Source organism: Notothenia coriiceps, unplaced genomic scaffold (genome assembly GCF_000735185.1).
Source record: "Notothenia coriiceps isolate Sejong01 unplaced genomic scaffold, NC01 NC01_scaffold00025101, whole genome shotgun sequence".
NCBI classification, from domain to species: domain Eukaryota; kingdom Metazoa; phylum Chordata; class Actinopteri; order Perciformes; family Nototheniidae; genus Notothenia; species Notothenia coriiceps.
Window position 1 is genome coordinate 70,216 of NW_011357802.1, and position 17,806 is coordinate 88,021.

The window sequence follows — 17,806 nt, forward strand, 5'->3', positions numbered from 1 at the left end:
CAGTTGGACTGGGAGGACAACTCGGGGTGGGGGGGGGGAGGGAACTACGAGGTCCGACTGGTGGAGCAGGAACTAATTTAAAAACCTGAATTCCACATGATGATACTTTTGCTTTTGTATTAACATTTTTAAATGGTTTGAAATGACTTTTCAGTTATGCACTTCTGTCTTCTTTCCACTTACACTGCAGATTAGCAGCGATCACTGCTAATCTTAAGATTTCCTTTTGGTTTTCTCAAGATATCTACCCCTGTGTGTCACAAAGAACACTCCTACTATCTTTGCTCATCGTCCAATGTTAAATGAACCCTCAAATCATGTTTCAACATGCACATAATGAGTGAATACAGCAAATCCTGTGTTTCCTTTCTAGCAGAATACCTTATATGTAAGTCACAATGGCAGTGAACACTATCAAAAAAACATAATTAACAGACAATCTTGCTGATGTGGCTTTTACTTGCTTGAGCTTTACTCTTTAATATGATGATAAATCACTGTAGGATCTTTAACATTACAGTGATGAATGGACTACATGTTCACACTTACACTTAGCTGCATATGCGCGAAACATATTGTCAGCAGAGTTTAACACAATAACCCATAAATAGTAGATGCATCAGTAAAAGTTGTCTCTGTTTCTCACACAGATCTCCACCACCATCTATGTTCACATCGTGGATGAGAACGATAACGCTCCAGAGTTTCCGGAGGAGGAGTACGTCACGGTGTTAAGTGAGGGTCCGGAAACAGTGGGTGCCACCATCGCCACGGTAACAGCCATCGACCCAGACGAGGGTCTGAACGGCACCTTGAGATATGCTATCGCTCAGGGAAACCTGATCCAGACCTTTAATATAAACAGCATCACGGTGAGACACAATGACTGTTATACTGTAGTTTTACATCTGCAATAAAACACACTTTTTGTGTATGATGTGTTTGTGTGTCTGTGTGTGTGTGTGCATTTAGGGGAGGATTACAGCCGTAAAGGAGCTGGACTACGAGATCAGCAAAGGACACTACGCGCTGGTTGTTACAGCAACCGACCAGTGTGAAAATCCTGCTCTTCGCCTGACCTCAAGCACAACAGTAAATACCAAAGAAAAAAACACCTTTTAAACTAGTGACTTAAATAGGTTGAACATTTCAGAGCTAAGAAAATAAATGCTTAATTTTATTTATTTATTTCTAACCAGAGAAAATCAACTGTCAATGTTGATTCTCATTCAGCTATGAAAGGAGCAAGAATGCTAAAGATGAGTTGGTTCCTACTACTCCAATGGTAGTTTGCTATGGTTTGCAAACAAAATAATTGTAGCCTTTTGAACTGCTGGCCAGACAGGCAAGACATCCCCTTAAAACTTTGTAAACTAGCTTATTAGCAGTTAATGGATTTATTGTAAAAAATAGAGAGATTTAACAACAATGGTTCTCAACTGCAAGAAATCCCATTTTTAATTGAGGACTGTGAAACCTGCAGAAACTCCAATAAAACATGTTCTCAGTTCAGTTGATGATTCCACAATCCATTATCTCTGCTTCACATGCATAGTGAAGTCCTTTTAGTTTATGTGTAATATAATGTCTGCATCTGGATCTTAAGACACCAGCTCCAACATTTGAATTGAATTTTCAAGTGGGGAAATCCTTTACATATACAATTATCTCTTCCTCATTCTTTAGGTGCTGGTAAGTGTCCTCGATGTGAACGATGTAACACCAACTTTCCCCAGAGCCTTTGAGGGACCCTTCGAGGTGACTGAGGGACAGCCGGGTCCTCGGGTCTGGACTCTTAAAGCCAGCGATGAAGACTCTGGGCTCAACGGGAAAGTGGAGTACAGCATCACCGGTGGCGATCCCCAGAGTTAGTACCGTATTCTCCTGTATTCTGTAATACTTCTATTAAATCCTCACTATGTGTCTCTAAGCCTGTCTCTTTCTCTCTCTGTCAGATGAGTTCATGGTTTCTCCAGTCGAGGGGGAGCTTCGGGTGAGGAAGGATGTAGAGCTGGACCGAGAGACAACAGCCTTCTATAACATCACCGTCACAGCACGAGACCTGGGCACCCCGTCTCGCAACACCTCGGTGGGCCTTCATTACACAAACACACACAAACACATGCAAGCTGCCGCACTCTCGTCAGGTCCTCTTTAACAATCAGGATCTTTTAAGCGTCACTTCTGTGCTGCAATCGGCTGGCAATCCTGTTTCTTAGAAAATATGTTCCATACAATCTAATACATACAATTAGACCACATTTTCTAATACAATTCGAAGAAAACTTGTGTTCTCATGGAGTAAATGGAAATAAAAAAATATGCAACAAAACTATTTGGAGATGTAATGTGAAATAAGTACTTTGTTAGGTTTAGTTAGAAAAACATCATGGGTTGGCTTAAAATAAGTATGTTAATTGAAAAATGTAAACATTGACATTTGGTTTCACAAGGGACATGAACAGCTGTCTCCTGGGTGAAAGTCCTTTGTTTGTTTTACCCAGCCATCCCGCAAAAACCTCTGTGATACATGAATGTTAGTGGAGTGTGATGACGTATTTGTGCGTCTTTAAAAACAAACACAGTCTGGGAAGAAATGACTTTGCTTTAAGTGATAATGTAGTATCTTTGTGTGAGAACGCAATTTTTAGGAGACAAGATACATACACATACACTACACGTGTAAATGTACTGAAGTTAAATGTATATTTTATGTTTCATTTATGAGCAGTTGTGTGTGTCACCAAGACATTTTTTTTTTATGTTGTTTTGTGAAGTGGCATGAGTTTGAAGTTGTATTCTTTTCTTGCCGTGTTTTTTCTTCAGGTGGTGGTGGGGGTCAATGTCCGAGACATCAATGACAACGACCCAGTCCTCTTGAACCTGCCTTACAACACCAGTGTGAGGGAAGGAGCCACCATACACACCGCTGTGGCCCGGGTCCAAGCCCGAGATGCAGACAGCGGACGCAATGCTCTGCTCACTTACAACATCACCGCGGGCAACCCTGATGGAGCCTTCTACGTCAATGACACGGTGAGAAAAAGGGGTGGTGTGTTTTAAAGTTGAGTAATTTCAAAACCCCTGTCCTCCAGTGTTTTCACTTTTCACTATGCAGGCACACAGGCTTGAAACTAAGCCTGATCTTAATTTACTTAGAAACATAAAAATCTGACCTTGACTAATGCGGTAAAGCTATAGCAGCAGGTGGTAAAAAAGGGGAAGCACGGTGCGAGACATTTCTCGTGACTGGAAGGAGCCAGATTTAAACTTGCATTATGCCATCGGTCTCCATGCTTTAATGTTCAAAAAGCTCTTTATTTTTCTCATACTGCCTGTGCAGCATCATCTTCTTTCCCCCTCTGTCTGAAACCAGAGCCCAGTCTGCTCTGTCAACCACTTAGAAATGTCCCGCCCCTTAGCCTATCACGTACAAAGTGTTGGAGCACTAGCCATTAGAAGCGTGAGTGTTACATAGAGATGCCAAAAATGTTATGGAAGTAAACAAAAGAGTCCAATTGAGGCGTTTCTGGCAGGGGGGTACGAGAGAAACTCCCTCTGGAGGGAGCACAGGGATTTTAACTGCTGGAGACCATTAACATTCACAACAACCTATACAACACACTACAGGAAAGTGAAAAGCCGAAAAGCATTATAGGTCCTCTTCAAATTTCTTCCAGCTACCATTAATGTTAAGTCTGCACCTAACACTGCTACACCATTGCTAAACACATTTGTGGACTCACAGAATAAATATATACCAAAGAATACTGATACCTCATTTAGAGCTTTAGAGAAGGTAAAACACTTATACCGTGTTAGCATCAGGGTTTACATGGGCATTATGAAATAAAACATACTGTCATACGGAGAATTAATATGTAAGCACACTCACACCTTCCCTCTTCCCTTTGTGTCTGTCAGACAGGTGTGGTGCAGGTGAACAGACCCCTGGACAGAGAGCGGGTGTCAGAGTACAGACTCACTATCACCGTCAAAGACAACCCCGAGAACCCCCGCATCGCTCGCAGGGTAATCCCACTCTCGTGTGCACGCATACTGCTAGAACTCTCACCTGTTTTTATAACAGAGAGATCTTTGATATATTTTCATGTCACTTTTTTATGAATTAATAACAGGCAGTCTTGAATTTCAGGAGCTACTGTAGTAAAAGTAATATATTGGATTAAAATATTTTTACCATAATGTAAATAAGCTGCCTTAAAGGTAGGGTAGGTAATTCACTTCAGGAACACTTTTTGTTATATTCCATGGAATGCTCTTAACATCCCGATAGCAATGAATGAATGAAATGCTTTGACAATAACTATATATACAAATACTTCATCTGTGGAAACCGTGGCGCTGTAAAAAGCAAGTCAAATTATCTATCTCGCCCCGCGGCAGATAATTGGATTCCCTACCTGCCTCTCAGCCTTCCATCTGTGCACAAACTTATCTCGTGCCCTCATTGGTCATGTGCGCGTTTGTGTGTGTTGGAGGAGGGGCTCTGTAAGGAAGTCTGAAGGAAGGGGCAGATTTTTTTCGGTTGTGTACTTTCAAATTATTGCGCATTCGAGCTGGTTTCTCCATTCTTACCTACCCTACCTTTAAGTCAAGCAATACACAATACTCATTGTACAATGTCATATTTATGCGGGGATTTTCTTCAGATTTTCTACAGTAGAAGTTAATTTTTGAAAAACTGGATTTTATACATATTTCCTTTTGCAAGCGTTTTGTAATTTGTGACCTGTCTTGTACTATTGTGTTTTTTGGCTATTGTATGGGCCGTGTCATGTATCTTCCTAATTATAAGAATGTGAATCACACCTAAAAAGATGAGAACCACCCAAAATACAGCTGCAAGGTTTTTTCTATAACAACAATGTGGCCTGCTTAAGATGTTGCTTTTGTGGGAGAGGTGAGAAACTGTTCTCACTCAGAGCTGCAGATGAGGCAACAACTAGCACTGTGAGGGCAGCGTGCAGCACAGAAACTGCAAAACACATCAGCAATTTGACTCTTTGAGTGCCAATGAACATACGTTTCATTCCTCCTCACTCTTGATCTCCTGTGTACTCTATACCACATAATCCTTTGCTCATATCATTCTTTATTTTTCTTTCCACTCTGCCAGGATTCAGACCTCTTGGTGATCAGCATTCTGGATGAGAATGACAACAGGCCCGTGTTCACCAGGACCAGCTACAGGGCTGAGATCATAGAGAACTCGGCAGCAGGTAGCTCTTTCACCTGGGGTGGGGGCAATCTGTTATGCAGCGCAGGGCAACGTGCCAAGCACTGTCTGAAACACTGTCTACTCCACTTCCTGACTTTGTTTACGTGCGGCTTATATTCAGAGACAGGTTTTTTTCACCATGAAAGTTAGAAATCAGATAGGAGACAACTGAAAATGTTTGCATTTGCGATGAGCAGTCAGTGAGATTATTATTGCATAATATGTCATAGTTTGTCATGTCATATGTCATAGTTTCCTTATTATCAATTATAATTGCAATTCGTTTATATAGAAAGCAAAATGTGCATTTGTGACAATTCTAATTTAATGCTTGCTGACTTCTAACCTGACTGTGATCATATAACTTCTTCACCTGGCCCTCTCTGTCTCTCCCGCCCTTCAGGCAGTAAAGTATCAGTGTTAAATGGGCCAGTCCTGGCAGAGGATAAAGACATCGGACCCAACGCTGTAGTGAAGTACCGCCTGCTGGGAGCCAGGGTGGACCTCTTCACTGTGGATGCCAATTCTGGTAACATTATAACTCCTTAGCAAGTTGACAGAGAGAGTCATTTGGATACAGTTGTTAATGTCTCTGTTTCACCCCCCAGGTATGATCCGGGTGCGTCAGGGGGCTCAGTTGGACCGCGAGGCGTTTCAGGAGCCTCGTGTTGAGCTGTTTCTGGTTGGGGAGGACATAGGTGGTTTAAACAGCAGCGTCCCTCTCACAGTCACCATCCTGGACCAGAATGACAACCCCCCCATCTTCAGCCCGGCCAGCTTCAGCGTCCGACTCCCTGAGAACAGCCCCACTGGTGTGTGTTGCCTCAGGCCTGACTAAGCCTCTGTGTGTGAGAGATAAATATGTCATACAAATAGTTTTTCACTCCTTAGCTCTAAGTTCTGTCTCTGAAAAAAAGTGTTTTGAATTATCACAAATGCAACAATGGGGGCATTTGGGGATTTTAATGTTGCATTAAGAGTAAAGGCATATTGCATAAATTCTGGCAAATGTGAGGTTTTTTTTTATACATCTTGGGACTTAGTAGTGGGAATAAGTGTATAAAAACTGTGTAAAGAAATACACAAACTCGACCCTTAAAGATATTCCCCATTTAACCCCTTCTCTTCCAAAGTGTTGGACTAGATTGGGCCTTTTTCTCATGTTTGGCATGTTGGGCAAATACATGCTATTTTTCTGGTTTCCCCTCGGGACATTGCTGCTGTATTATAGAGCACTGCAGTGTTAGATGATATGCATCAAAATCACTGTTGATGCTTATCATATACATCCCAGACTGTGAAAACTATTCCCCCTAGCATTTAGTATACAGAATATAATGCATAATAATAATAAAGGTTTTCAAATAATAATCAACATTGACATTTTGTAGGGGCGGTGTTGGCGAAGTCCTTAGGGACTTGGCTTGGCAACTGGAAGGTCACCAGTTCAATTCCCGGAAAGACCAAGTGCTACCGAGGTGTCCCTGAGCAAGGCACCGTTCCTTACGCTGCTCCCGGGCGCCGTACATAATGGCAGCCCACTGCTCCTAACACTAGGATGGGTCAAATGCAGAGAAACCGTTTCGTTACATAGTACCTGTACTACGTAATGACAATAAGTTGAATCTTCGATCTTCTTCAATTTAAGGGTTCTGAACATAAATAAATATTTAGCTTTTTGCTATTTTTGAACACCAAAGACACTTTTTTAGGTTACCAATTTAAAGTGATTAACTATGATTATATACTCTAACAGTCTAACATACATTTCTCTCTGTGAAGGTTAAAGGTTTACATTTAAATTGTTTTTTATAAATGGTCATAAAAATGCAAATATGTGTCCCTTGTCTCTCAGGTGTGGTGGTGACTCAGCTGTCTGCCACTGATGCTGACTCGGGCTCCAATGGCTGGCTGACGTATCGTCTGGAGAGCGGTGCTCAGGACCGCTTCATGGTCGATTCGCTCTCTGGCACCGTCCTGGTCGGCAACACCACCCTCGATAGAGAAGAACGCGGGTCCTACCGCCTGGTTGTCATGGCAACCGATCGGGGCACTCCCTCAATGTCCGGCACAGCCACGCTGACGGTCATCCTGGACGATGTGAACGACTCCCGGCCCCGTTTCATAGAGCCCATCACCATGATAAACGTCAACGAGTCCACACCGCCAGGCGTGGTGGTGGCCACGCTGACCGCTGAAGACCCTGATCTGCACCCCCGACTGGAGTATTACATCATCTCAGTGGAGGCAAAGGATGATGGGAACAATGCAGTGGATGGCCTGCAGGAGTCCTTCGGCATTGATTTACACACTGGTGAGAGACCTCAGCCAGATTTATCTTGTTTAAATGTTATCGATATTGTTAGACATACTGAATAAATAAATGAAATGTGTTTTGTTTATTTTCAGGTGCAGTGTTCGTACGCAACCCAATCAACAGAGAGCTGGTCGCGACATTCGAGATCATTGTGTCGGTCCACGACAATGCCAGCGAGGTTATTGACAAATCAGGAAGTGTTCCTAATGGTAAGTCTATTTTCTAACATGAAGCTTATCTTGCGTTTCATTCGTTTTTTTCACTTTGCATCGCTCCAATCTACAATCCTTTTTCTCTTCAGCGAGACTCACCATCAATGTGTTGGATGTAAATGACAACGCCCCTCGTTTCCGGCCCTTCGGAGTGACCAACTTCACAGAGCAGATTTTGGAAGGAGCTCAGCCAGGTACTACACTGCTCTCAGTGTCAGCTGTAGACCCCGATAAAGGTCCCAACGGCCAGGTCATCTACCAGCTGCTCCACCTGCCCCGGGGGGGGTACGTCAGACTGGAGGACCCCTCTACTGGTATGACACAGCACAGGCTAAAAACTTAAACAGCAGAAAATGATAAAATACTGAATGTTATGTCATGAATGTGTCTGGATATTTTTTTGTTTAATAGAGATACATTGTGTTGCATGTAATTCAATGTTTTTAGTGTGATTGTTTTTAGTGTAGCTGCTCAGGGACTGCAGTTGATAAATAGCATAAGGATCAATCTGGCATAATTCATCTCTTTTTTTTCGAGTGTTTGTCTCGTTTGTGGAATAATAATTTTGAATATTTCTATAGGTCACATGAACCCTAACTGTAACCATCACTGTCACAAATGTCTTAGGTAAGATTGTAGCAAACCAGACGGTGGATTTTGAGCAGATTCAGTGGCTGAATTTCACGATTCGGGCCCGAGACCACGGCACTCCTCCGAGAATCGCTGAGCTGCCAGTTTATCTGCGCATAGTGGATGTGAATGACAACAACCCCGTCTTCCTACAACCATCCTACCAGGTACTCCACATAATGATAATTACATTTTACACACCAAAGCACAATCAAAGATAGTGTAACTTGAGATTTTTTACATTAAAAAAGAATCCTCAGGACTTCAATCACAGTTTACATTTTGGCCTGTCATGGGATTGGACCTGTGTAAAAGTGAAATGAAAATAACTACCAGTAGTTAACTTGAGACAAGACAAACCAAAACTGGTTGTACTCTGTATGTACCTTTGCTAGAACCTGAGTAAACAGAGAACATTGTTTGTTGTTTCATTGTTGCAAGGTCATTTTTAGCCAAGTATTCTGTCTGAAATACTTTTTTCATGTAAAAGATTGGCTATTAAACAACATAACTCAACACAAGATCATCACAAGTCATATGTTTCTGCATCTGTGTTTGTAGGAGCCCGTGTTTGAGAACGTCAACCTGGGCACCACCATAGTGCGTGTGAGCGCTACAGACGCTGACTCGGGCCTCTTTGCCGTCATTGAGTACAGCCTGGTAGACGGGGAAGGCAAGTTTGCCATCAAATCATTAACTGTAAGTTAACCTAAACACAACACATCAGCCATCACAACTACACCCTACTCCCGATCAGAGCTGGGCATCAACATTGAACATCATCCTGCCGGGATATGAAAGTTTACACAAAGCATGCTAAAGATAAAGACTCCATTAACTCCATGCTCCATTTCTGTCACACTCTCAAATAAATGTCTTGATGCAAACACCACTCCCATCAGCCTGTACTTCCTTCCTAATGCTCCCCTCTCCTCTGTGTCAGGGAGAGATCTACATCCTTTCCCCTCTGGACAGAGAGACAAAGGATCATTACACTTTAACCGCTGTTGCCCGTGACAACCCCGGCGGCACCTCCAACAACAGACGAGAGAACTCTGTCCAGGTAGAGATCAGAGACACAAGACACAAGAATACTGACACAAGAATATATAATATAATGATCTACCTTTTTTGAGTTAGCACTTAATACCATCTACAGTGAAACAATGAGTAAAGGAGAGGCCTCAATATGACCTGTAGACAATGGGTCTTAAGGTCCATAAAAAACGTGTTCTACTTTGATTACATTTCTGTCATCTGTAAAGGATGTTGCTAAAGTAGAAACCTGCATTTGTGGCTGATAATTAAAGGATGTTAACATTACAATTAAAATATATTTAGGCCCAACAATACTGTATTTTTGAGGAAAATACTTACAAGTTTAGAAAGTATACCAGCTTCTATATCAAACTGTTTAACAGTGATAAGCTTTAAAAAGGCTTTTTCTACATTATAACCTCATGGTAGGATTATTTCGTATTTTAAACTTGAACTCTGTCCTTGCCTCTCAGGTCCTGGTGACAGTTGTGGATATCAACGATTATCGTCCACGCTTTTCGGAGCGAATGTACAACACCAGCGTGTTTGAGAACGAGCCCAGTGGAACGTCTGTGATCACAGTCAGGGCGACGGACCTGGATGAGGGAGAGAATGGAGCGGTGCTCTACAGCCTGCTGGGCGCCCACTCAGGTCTGAATACATTACTATAAACATAAATGAACAGAATATTCTCAGTGAACTGATCTTTGAATGTATAGTTATCCACTTTATTAGAATGCAAACATCCATTCATGTTTTTTATGAAGTATTTTGCTACTGGAGGAATTGTTGCTCTCACTTTGAAATTATGGTTCATTCGTGATCCTTCTCTGTAGACGCGTTCTCCCTGGATCCAAACGCGGGGCTGATCCGCTCTCGCCGCCTGCTCCAGTCTTCTGAGCGTTTCAACCTGACGGTGGTGGCTACAGATCAGGGGCGCCCCCCCCTGTGGGGCACTGCAGACCTGTTCATTGTGGTCATAGATGTCAACGACAACAGGCCAGTGTTTGTCCGGCCCGCCAACGGAACCATCATTCATATCTCGGAGGTATATGCATTCATGTAATCCTTTTCATTGTCTTCTTTTTTGTGTGTCGTAAGCATTCTTCCTTCCTTTTTTTAAAACATCATTTTCAAATTGTAGTCGAAAACCTTTCTCCCTGTAACTAAAATTAACCAATCGTATGTTTTTGTTATCTGCTTTGCTTAGTGGGTCTCATTGCAACCAATTGAACACCAAGTAATGCTTTGGTGCTTAGAAAATAAGTCAGTTGGGATTAATCAAATATAACTTTGACCTGATAAAAGTCAATGATGATGACTCAAGGCCTAGTGTTTGAGTTTGACTTTTTAGTCCTGCATGGCAGATTAAGTTATTCATTAGCTGGTCAACATAGTGTAGCATTCAGCTGTTGAAGAGAGATCTATTTGAAAGCAAAGCAGAGCCAAAAGAAGAGTAAATGTTAAACTGACCTTCATCAGGACACAAACATGATATAGAAATATACAATGGGCCTGCATGTCCACTGGATATAAACCGCAGCTGTTTGCTAAGTTCTCCATATAAACTTAATGACATTTGTTTCTACTCCTACACTTTCTGCAATGACATGTACAAATATCTGTGGGGCAAAGAGTTCAGATTAGACTGACATTTGAAACACCATCTGTAAAACCTGTAAACCTTTCTGTAAAAGTTGACCTCTAAGATCAAAGATGTCAAGTTCACACTGACTGTCTTTTCTCCTCCATGTAGGAGCAGCCCCCAGGCCTGCCGGTGTACGAGGTGCACGCAACCGACTCTGACGAGGGTCTCAACGGAGAGGTCCGCTACGGCTTCCTGCAGACTGGAGCCGGGAACAGAGACTGGGAGAACTTCCACATCGATGCCACGTCTGGAGTCATCACCACTACTGTGAAACTGGACCGAGAGAAACAGGCCCTCCACAGCGTGAGTTTGTGTGTAAAGTGTGTGCAGTTGATGTAATTAAGTGCTTAGTTTTATATGGCTCTAACTAAGTGAAAACGCCTCTCTCAGTTTATCATTGTGGCCCGGGACATGGGCCAGCCTGTGCCTTACGAGACCACTCAGCCTCTGCAGGTGGCGCTGTTGGACGTCGATGACAATGAGCCCGTCTTCCTTAAACCGCCGGTGAGAAGGAAGCTCCCAGAATGCATTCTAATTTATAAACAGCTGCTGTTTGTGACGTTTTATTTTCACTCTGTGTGTGTATGCACTGCAGCGTGGCAGCTTGCCTTACCAGAAGCTGACCGTGCTGGAGCATTCCCGCCCAGGAACTGTGGTGGGGAACATCACCAGAGCTGTGGACGCAGATGAGGGCACCAACGCCATCGTCTACTACTTTATTGCAGGTGAAAAAGAGCCCTACAGAGGCAGGAACATGTTTGATTTTCTTGTTCATGTTAAAGATATTATGCAAAGCTTTTCCCAATCAGTTTAAGTATTTACGTTCCACAATCTAAAGTAAAATCCTGGAGATCAGGGGACGTATTCACAAAGCATTTTATCTTACCGCTAGGAGTGCTCCTAACTCGCGCTAAAACATTTTACGTAGGAGTTTTTTCTTAAAAGTTATTCACAAAGCCGCTGAGACCTACTCATACTAAGGATAAATCTAAGACTGCCAAGGCACACNTAAAATAAAATAAATGGATTCATAATTTTTAAAAAATGATAAAAATGTATACATTAATAATGTTGTGTGCAAACATTTCAAATTTAAATACAAAAGGAAAAAAAGTTTACTTTTGAAATGATTTCTCACAAAAACCTTTCTAAATCATAGTAAATTATTAAAAAAGGTTTACTCTATATACGTTTTTCTGCCTAAAATAGTTTGAATTGAACGTAAACTATATCAAACACCACATCCATGCCAATTACCCCATTTTTGCCCGCTATTTAAATTGACTTTGGTTGAAGTTAATAACAATATTGATATTATATATATATATAGCATATCATTGATGCACTCTTTCTGAACACTTTTAAAATAAAATACTTCAAATGAAGAATATTTTTAATGTTCTGCACAGATAGTGCCTTAACTTGAATTTGAAAACACGTGGCAATTTCATTAATACAGCAGATGAAAAGATTTGTGGAAGGGTAAATTCTTCATGGGCTTCAATGGCTCTCTAGATAAAGGGCGTTTTATGGTTGCTTGTATTATCCTCAGATAGTGGTTTGTTTAAATAACTAGTGATTTGAATAAATATTGCAAAAAAGGGCTCCAAAAAAGGCATATATATTATATATCCTGGCCGGCTTAGCCAGTGTGTGTGTTTTCAAGCACCACAAGATTCATAGTTTATAAAGTACAATTCTGGGCCATTGATTGTGTCATTTCTCCAAACACATACAGTAAAAATGCCTGTTTTGAAGCCTTTAAATGGTGCAGGAAAGGACTTAAGAGAAAAAAGGAAAGAAAAATTGTTATAATGGGTGATGTAACATTAATGACAGACATAATATGAGGTCCTTGGCAGGGTCATTTTGTGATCATGGGGCATCACCCTTACAGCATCAGGACAATATCATATGGAGTCAGACACTGGAAGTGTGCTGGAGGCGTTGACTGGGACTGATGGAAGGATGAGGCTGATGAGACTGAAGAATCTGCGAGGAACGAACTAGCGGCTGAGGAATACTTATATATTAAAAGACAGCAGCATCATAAGAGGGCAACCATGTGACAGAGTGTGTCACTTTGCTGAAGGATATTTGTGACCAGCTATCCAGGCCAGACTTTAAAGACTTTCCAAGGTGTAAAAATGCTGCTGCCGGACTACTGACTGGAAGTATTGCTGATATCATGTCCACCATATCCTCTTAAAATACTCTGTCCAACAATATCAGTCTCAGGAAGAAATGTTTTTTAATGCTTATTCAAAGAAAAACATGCATTCTTGTACTCAGGAGGGGACATTGACAGAGGATTACTGGAAAAGTACACGGTAAATACTTCATATACTTGTGGGGGTAGTTTCAGTAGTACTGACTCCAACAGGATCAATCCCACGAATAACTAATGGCAACACAAAATAATTCCCACATCAAACTTAGCAGAAGTGGCTTAGCAGAAGTGGCTTGATTTTGTTCTCAGCAGGGGACTTTGACAGAGTATTTCTCAAAAAATACACAGTAAAAGTACTTCAATGTATTGTAAGTAGTAGGCTAATACAAAGTTAAACAGTATCAATTTCATTAAGAAGTAATGGTAAAATTATATTTGTATCACTCATCAAAGATAGCAGAAAAACATGCATGATGTACTATGGAGGGGACTCTGACAGAGGATTACTCACAAAGTACACAGTAAAAGTACTTCATTTTATTTCTGGCTAGTACCGAGTCCAACAGTGTCAGTTTTATTAAGAACTTGTGGTAAAGAATATGTGTATCACTCATTGAATATAGCAGGGAAAAAAAATGAAGAGCTGCTGATTTGAAAAAACAAACTTGAGAGACGGCTGAGTTGACCGCAGTGCAGAATCGCTGTAGTTTAAATCTCCTTACAATGTTGTCCATTTTAGACATAGACTTATTATATTTACAGCCCTTAATAACATTAATTTTCAGGGCTCAAAATGTGTCTTGGCTGTTTTCGTTGTCATCTCTAAATTCACCTTGTTTATAATATTATCACAGTTCCAAGCACACGAGTGCTTTTGTTTTGAAATCACTTCCGTGAGTTTCGCCCCGCCCCTCGCTCCAATGACCATTAGACCATTTAGTAAGGTAAAAAGCAAAAAGGCCTCTCAGACGCTCTTCCGTTTACGTTTAATAAAGAAAAACAAATGGACGGTAGATACACAGATTATTTAGAGGCAATTGGCATTTGCGAATTGGGTGAGATAATTTAAGTGGCTTTCAATGAAAATTAAACTTGATTTAAGAACCTGTCACAAATGGTATATATTTACTGTGGTAAGATCTGAATTATTAACACCGACTGCTTTCTTACATTAGAATTTTTGCATTTGAAACACTTTTCATATCAGAAGAATTTTGCCAGATAAGCCTGATTCACCAAAGGTCTTTATTTTGTTCATTATGATCCCCATTAGCACTAACATGAGCTTTGGCTATTCTTCCTGGGGTCCAACGGCATACATTCAAACCATAGACTGTATATATAAATTCAAACACGCATTTACACCATGATTTACACGCTATAGCAGCATAAATACAACAAACGAATATAAGGAAAACAACTCAACGAAGCACGGAAGTGAAACAAAAATGATCATCCTTTTAACCATCATTAAGCCAAACACTAAATCAACCATCAAACCATTCCTCAATAATTAATAAAACACAATGTTCTGAAAATGTTTCTGTGTTTTGCACCCATTTTGAACACGTGGATTACCAACGCTACCAAAATGAATGTAATGCTTTAATTTACTTGGAGCCTGCTCTTTCACTTATTTATTTGTGAGAGGAGACCATATGTGAAGGCCATATGGAGGGAAATCAAAGTTAAGCAACACTTACCAGTGAGAATCCTGTACAGAACCCCGCCATTTTCCCCCTGGTCTGCATCTGTAGCTTGAACCTGGATAGACAAACACCAGCAAACAGCTGTTATTGCATAAAACTTGACAGACACCAAACAAACAAAACTACAATATTTAAACAAAAAACTGGAAAAACATACATCTCCATGTGCAACTGGTACCATAATCAATTGCGAAGACAATACTAAAATAGCAATTAACCACAAGCTCAATCTTTAAACAGATCATGAACACCTGGAACAGCTTTCTTCAAACTTAAAAGACAATATAATCCATTCTAATGACGAAACCATTTATAATAATAAAGTAGCACAATATACTTTCATCTATACTCTTTGTGTCTCTTTTCTTTTCCCTTCTTTTTGCCTATTTTTGTTTTTGTTTAAATAATAATAATTATTGCATTATATCTTTTTTATTATGTATGAGTATTATTTGTGTTTGTTGTGGATACTTTTAGTTTTGTAAATACTTTAGTGTTCCAGTGAGAAAATATAATGAAAAAGAAAAAACTTGTACCATAACAATGTTATTTTTTACTTTTCAGACTGACAATAGTTGATAGTTCTTCCAAGAAATGCATATACCGTAATTATGAAAGAATTGACCAGTGTGTTGATCTCCCGAAGGTCATGCGATTGACATCACTTTTCATTAAAGAATGAATCGATTCAATGCTTTCTACAAACAAGATGGAAAAATCAGTATTTTTCTCATTCCCCACGCACGCACGCACGCACGCACGCACGCACGCACGCACGCACGCACGCACACACACACCGGTGCTCAGTGTCTTGTTGCCACAACAACCCGACATGGCTTGGCAGTCAGTGTATAATGGCAGAACTCCTCTCTCTGTGTCACAGGCAGAGAGCCAGCAGCAGCCCAGAAAACCCAAACCCGGCGCAGACAGCACGGCTCCAAAGAGCACGGCAGATAAATAGTGGAGCATGCTGGGCTGCTGCTGAATGGGCCGTGTCATAAGACTGACTTCTGAATCCAGAGAGGCGCAGAGCCGCTGGCACTGGAGGAGGCTGACTGCATGTCACAGCCCGCTCCTCTGAGGATGTGTCAGTCCCCCTGGAGGTGCCCACAAAGTGCATATTCGATGGCATACAGAGAGACACACTCAGAGACACTCGAGCACATGTACGTGCACTCAGATACACACACACACACACACTCTCTCTCTCTCTCTCTCTCTCTCTCTCTCTCTCTCTCTTCCCTGCCCCTGTGTGTCCTCCTTTGCTCTTTCTCGCTCCCCCTGTGAGGAGGGGCCCAACTTCAGTCTCATTAGCTTTATAAAGAAATGTGGAGAGAGGAGTAGAAAAGAGGAGGAGAGGGGAGGGGGGGACGGGAGAGAAAAGGGGCTGGGGGGTCAGATTGGGGAGTGATGAATAGGGCATTACACAGCGGACCGCACCACTTAGGCCATAAAAGGGGGTGTATAAACTGTAAGACGACTTTGCAGAGCCAGATGTTGTAAGTGTTAGCATGTGGAGTGTAAGCACTGAGAGATTATTCACTAAGCCTCTGCATGGCTGAGGAAACTCAGTATTGTCTTTGGCTCCCTGGAATTAAAACAGCAGTGAGATGTTGCTCCCTGTTCCCCACATTTTATCCCCTTTTCCTACTTGTTGCCCTCTTCCTCCCCAGCGTTTTCCTCTCTGTCTCTGGGAAAGCAGCAGTTTAAGGGGGGAAAACAAGTGCGTGGAGCCAAGAAACAGGTCTGACCTCAGTTACTGGAACTAAGCAAGGCGTTGTTTTAAAGAGTCCCTAAAGTGTGGCTGTGAGTATATTTATTTTAATGGGTTTTATGACAAATTACTTTTAGGTTCAGTCAGAAGAAGAACTGTTTATTCCTTAACATTTTAGAGGTAAATATGATGTTGTTTTTCCAAATCTTAAGTGTCAAAGATGGCTAACAATCTCATTAATTGTGCCATACCATTATTCTTAAAACGTTTTTTATGTCTGCTGTGGAGTCTTTTGGAGTTAAACTCCTAAAACCAGAATTTCAAACATGTGAGCTGCTTGACATGTGCTTGAGCAAGTGCACTTTGTCTAAGAGAGCAAGAAGGGACTGTTGTACACATTGAGTTCCGACTTATCTGGAAGGCAGTTTTAAATATAAACAAACAGAGGCTACACATCTGACATCGATAAACTGTTAGTGTATTACCCGTTCATATTTTCTTTCACTATGTAGAAAGAAAAGAAGAAAAGATATGGTGAACATACTTTCATCAAGCAATCAAGATGCGATTAAAGTAAAAAGTAAAAAAATCTAAAAATAACAATATGCAAGAATGTTACAAAGAAATTAACTTTACAAATGTTAACAGGTTATGTGAAGTGTGCTGGTAAAAGAGATAAGAAAAGAGTTTGACTGTTTCCCAACTCGCTGAGCAGACAGATCTGGAGGGGCAACAATGTGGGGCGATAGAGAGGGAGGGTACCTTACAGCTAAGCTGCCAAGCTTAAGAGCAGTGTGCCTAATCACGAATATGTGCAGCACCGTCTACAGTGTGTGTGCGGGTGAGAAAGAAAGTTTGTCTTTGAATAGCTGTGTGTATGTGTGTGTGCATATGTGTCATATGTGCTTGGAGGCGCTGACTAATGAACTGACTCTCTAACGAGCCATCCCGCTCCACTGGCCTTTTCACAGCCTTCCTGGCATTTGGTCTTAAAAATAATTTCACGTCCCAATGTGTTTCCCTTAAACCGATAAGCCATGCTTTGTCTCCGCTGAATTAAGGACGATGACATTTACAAATGTTACTATGCTGGAGATGGGGGTGCACGGAATGAAAGCTGGGGGGG

At 41.3% G+C, this 17,806-nt stretch overlaps 3 protein-coding genes across 3 annotated transcripts in view; 2 read left to right on the forward strand and 1 right to left on the reverse strand.

The window, feature by feature from the left end:
- cdh23 (cadherin-related 23) overlaps positions 1–13,097 on the forward strand; it is a 32,438-nt gene extending 19,341 nt beyond the window's left edge. The window contains exons 11-31 of the mRNA XM_010783428.1: positions 651–872; positions 973–1,092; positions 1,687–1,867; positions 1,956–2,089; positions 2,827–3,036; positions 3,925–4,032; positions 5,141–5,243; positions 5,646–5,771; positions 5,851–6,054; positions 7,098–7,556; positions 7,652–7,768; positions 7,861–8,085; positions 8,399–8,568; positions 8,963–9,100; positions 9,345–9,464; positions 9,913–10,090; positions 10,276–10,487; positions 11,196–11,390; positions 11,478–11,591; positions 11,683–11,812; positions 12,985–13,097. Of these exons, the coding sequence (XP_010781730.1) occupies positions 651–872; positions 973–1,092; positions 1,687–1,867; positions 1,956–2,089; positions 2,827–3,036; positions 3,925–4,032; positions 5,141–5,243; positions 5,646–5,771; positions 5,851–6,054; positions 7,098–7,556; positions 7,652–7,768; positions 7,861–8,085; positions 8,399–8,568; positions 8,963–9,100; positions 9,345–9,464; positions 9,913–10,090; positions 10,276–10,487; positions 11,196–11,390; positions 11,478–11,591; positions 11,683–11,812; positions 12,985–13,097 (3,579 nt within the window). The remainder of the gene's footprint in view (positions 1–650; positions 873–972; positions 1,093–1,686; positions 1,868–1,955; positions 2,090–2,826; positions 3,037–3,924; positions 4,033–5,140; positions 5,244–5,645; positions 5,772–5,850; positions 6,055–7,097; positions 7,557–7,651; positions 7,769–7,860; positions 8,086–8,398; positions 8,569–8,962; positions 9,101–9,344; positions 9,465–9,912; positions 10,091–10,275; positions 10,488–11,195; positions 11,391–11,477; positions 11,592–11,682; positions 11,813–12,984) is intronic.
- A 329-nt stretch (positions 13,098–13,426) lies between these two features.
- Positions 13,427–17,806, reverse strand: part of LOC104956005 (cadherin-23-like) — a 58,559-nt gene continuing 54,179 nt past the window's right edge. The window contains exons 26-27 of the mRNA XM_010783429.1: positions 14,961–15,021; positions 13,427–13,488 (exon numbers count right to left, since the gene is read on the reverse strand). Of these exons, the coding sequence (XP_010781731.1) occupies positions 13,427–13,488; positions 14,961–15,021 (123 nt within the window). The remainder of the gene's footprint in view (positions 13,489–14,960; positions 15,022–17,806) is intronic.
- Positions 16,472–17,806, forward strand: part of LOC104956001 (uncharacterized protein C10orf105) — a 2,956-nt gene continuing 1,621 nt past the window's right edge. Inside the window, exon 1 of the mRNA XM_010783425.1 lies at positions 16,472–16,772. The gene's annotated coding sequence lies outside the window, so the exon portion shown is untranslated. The remainder of the gene's footprint in view (positions 16,773–17,806) is intronic.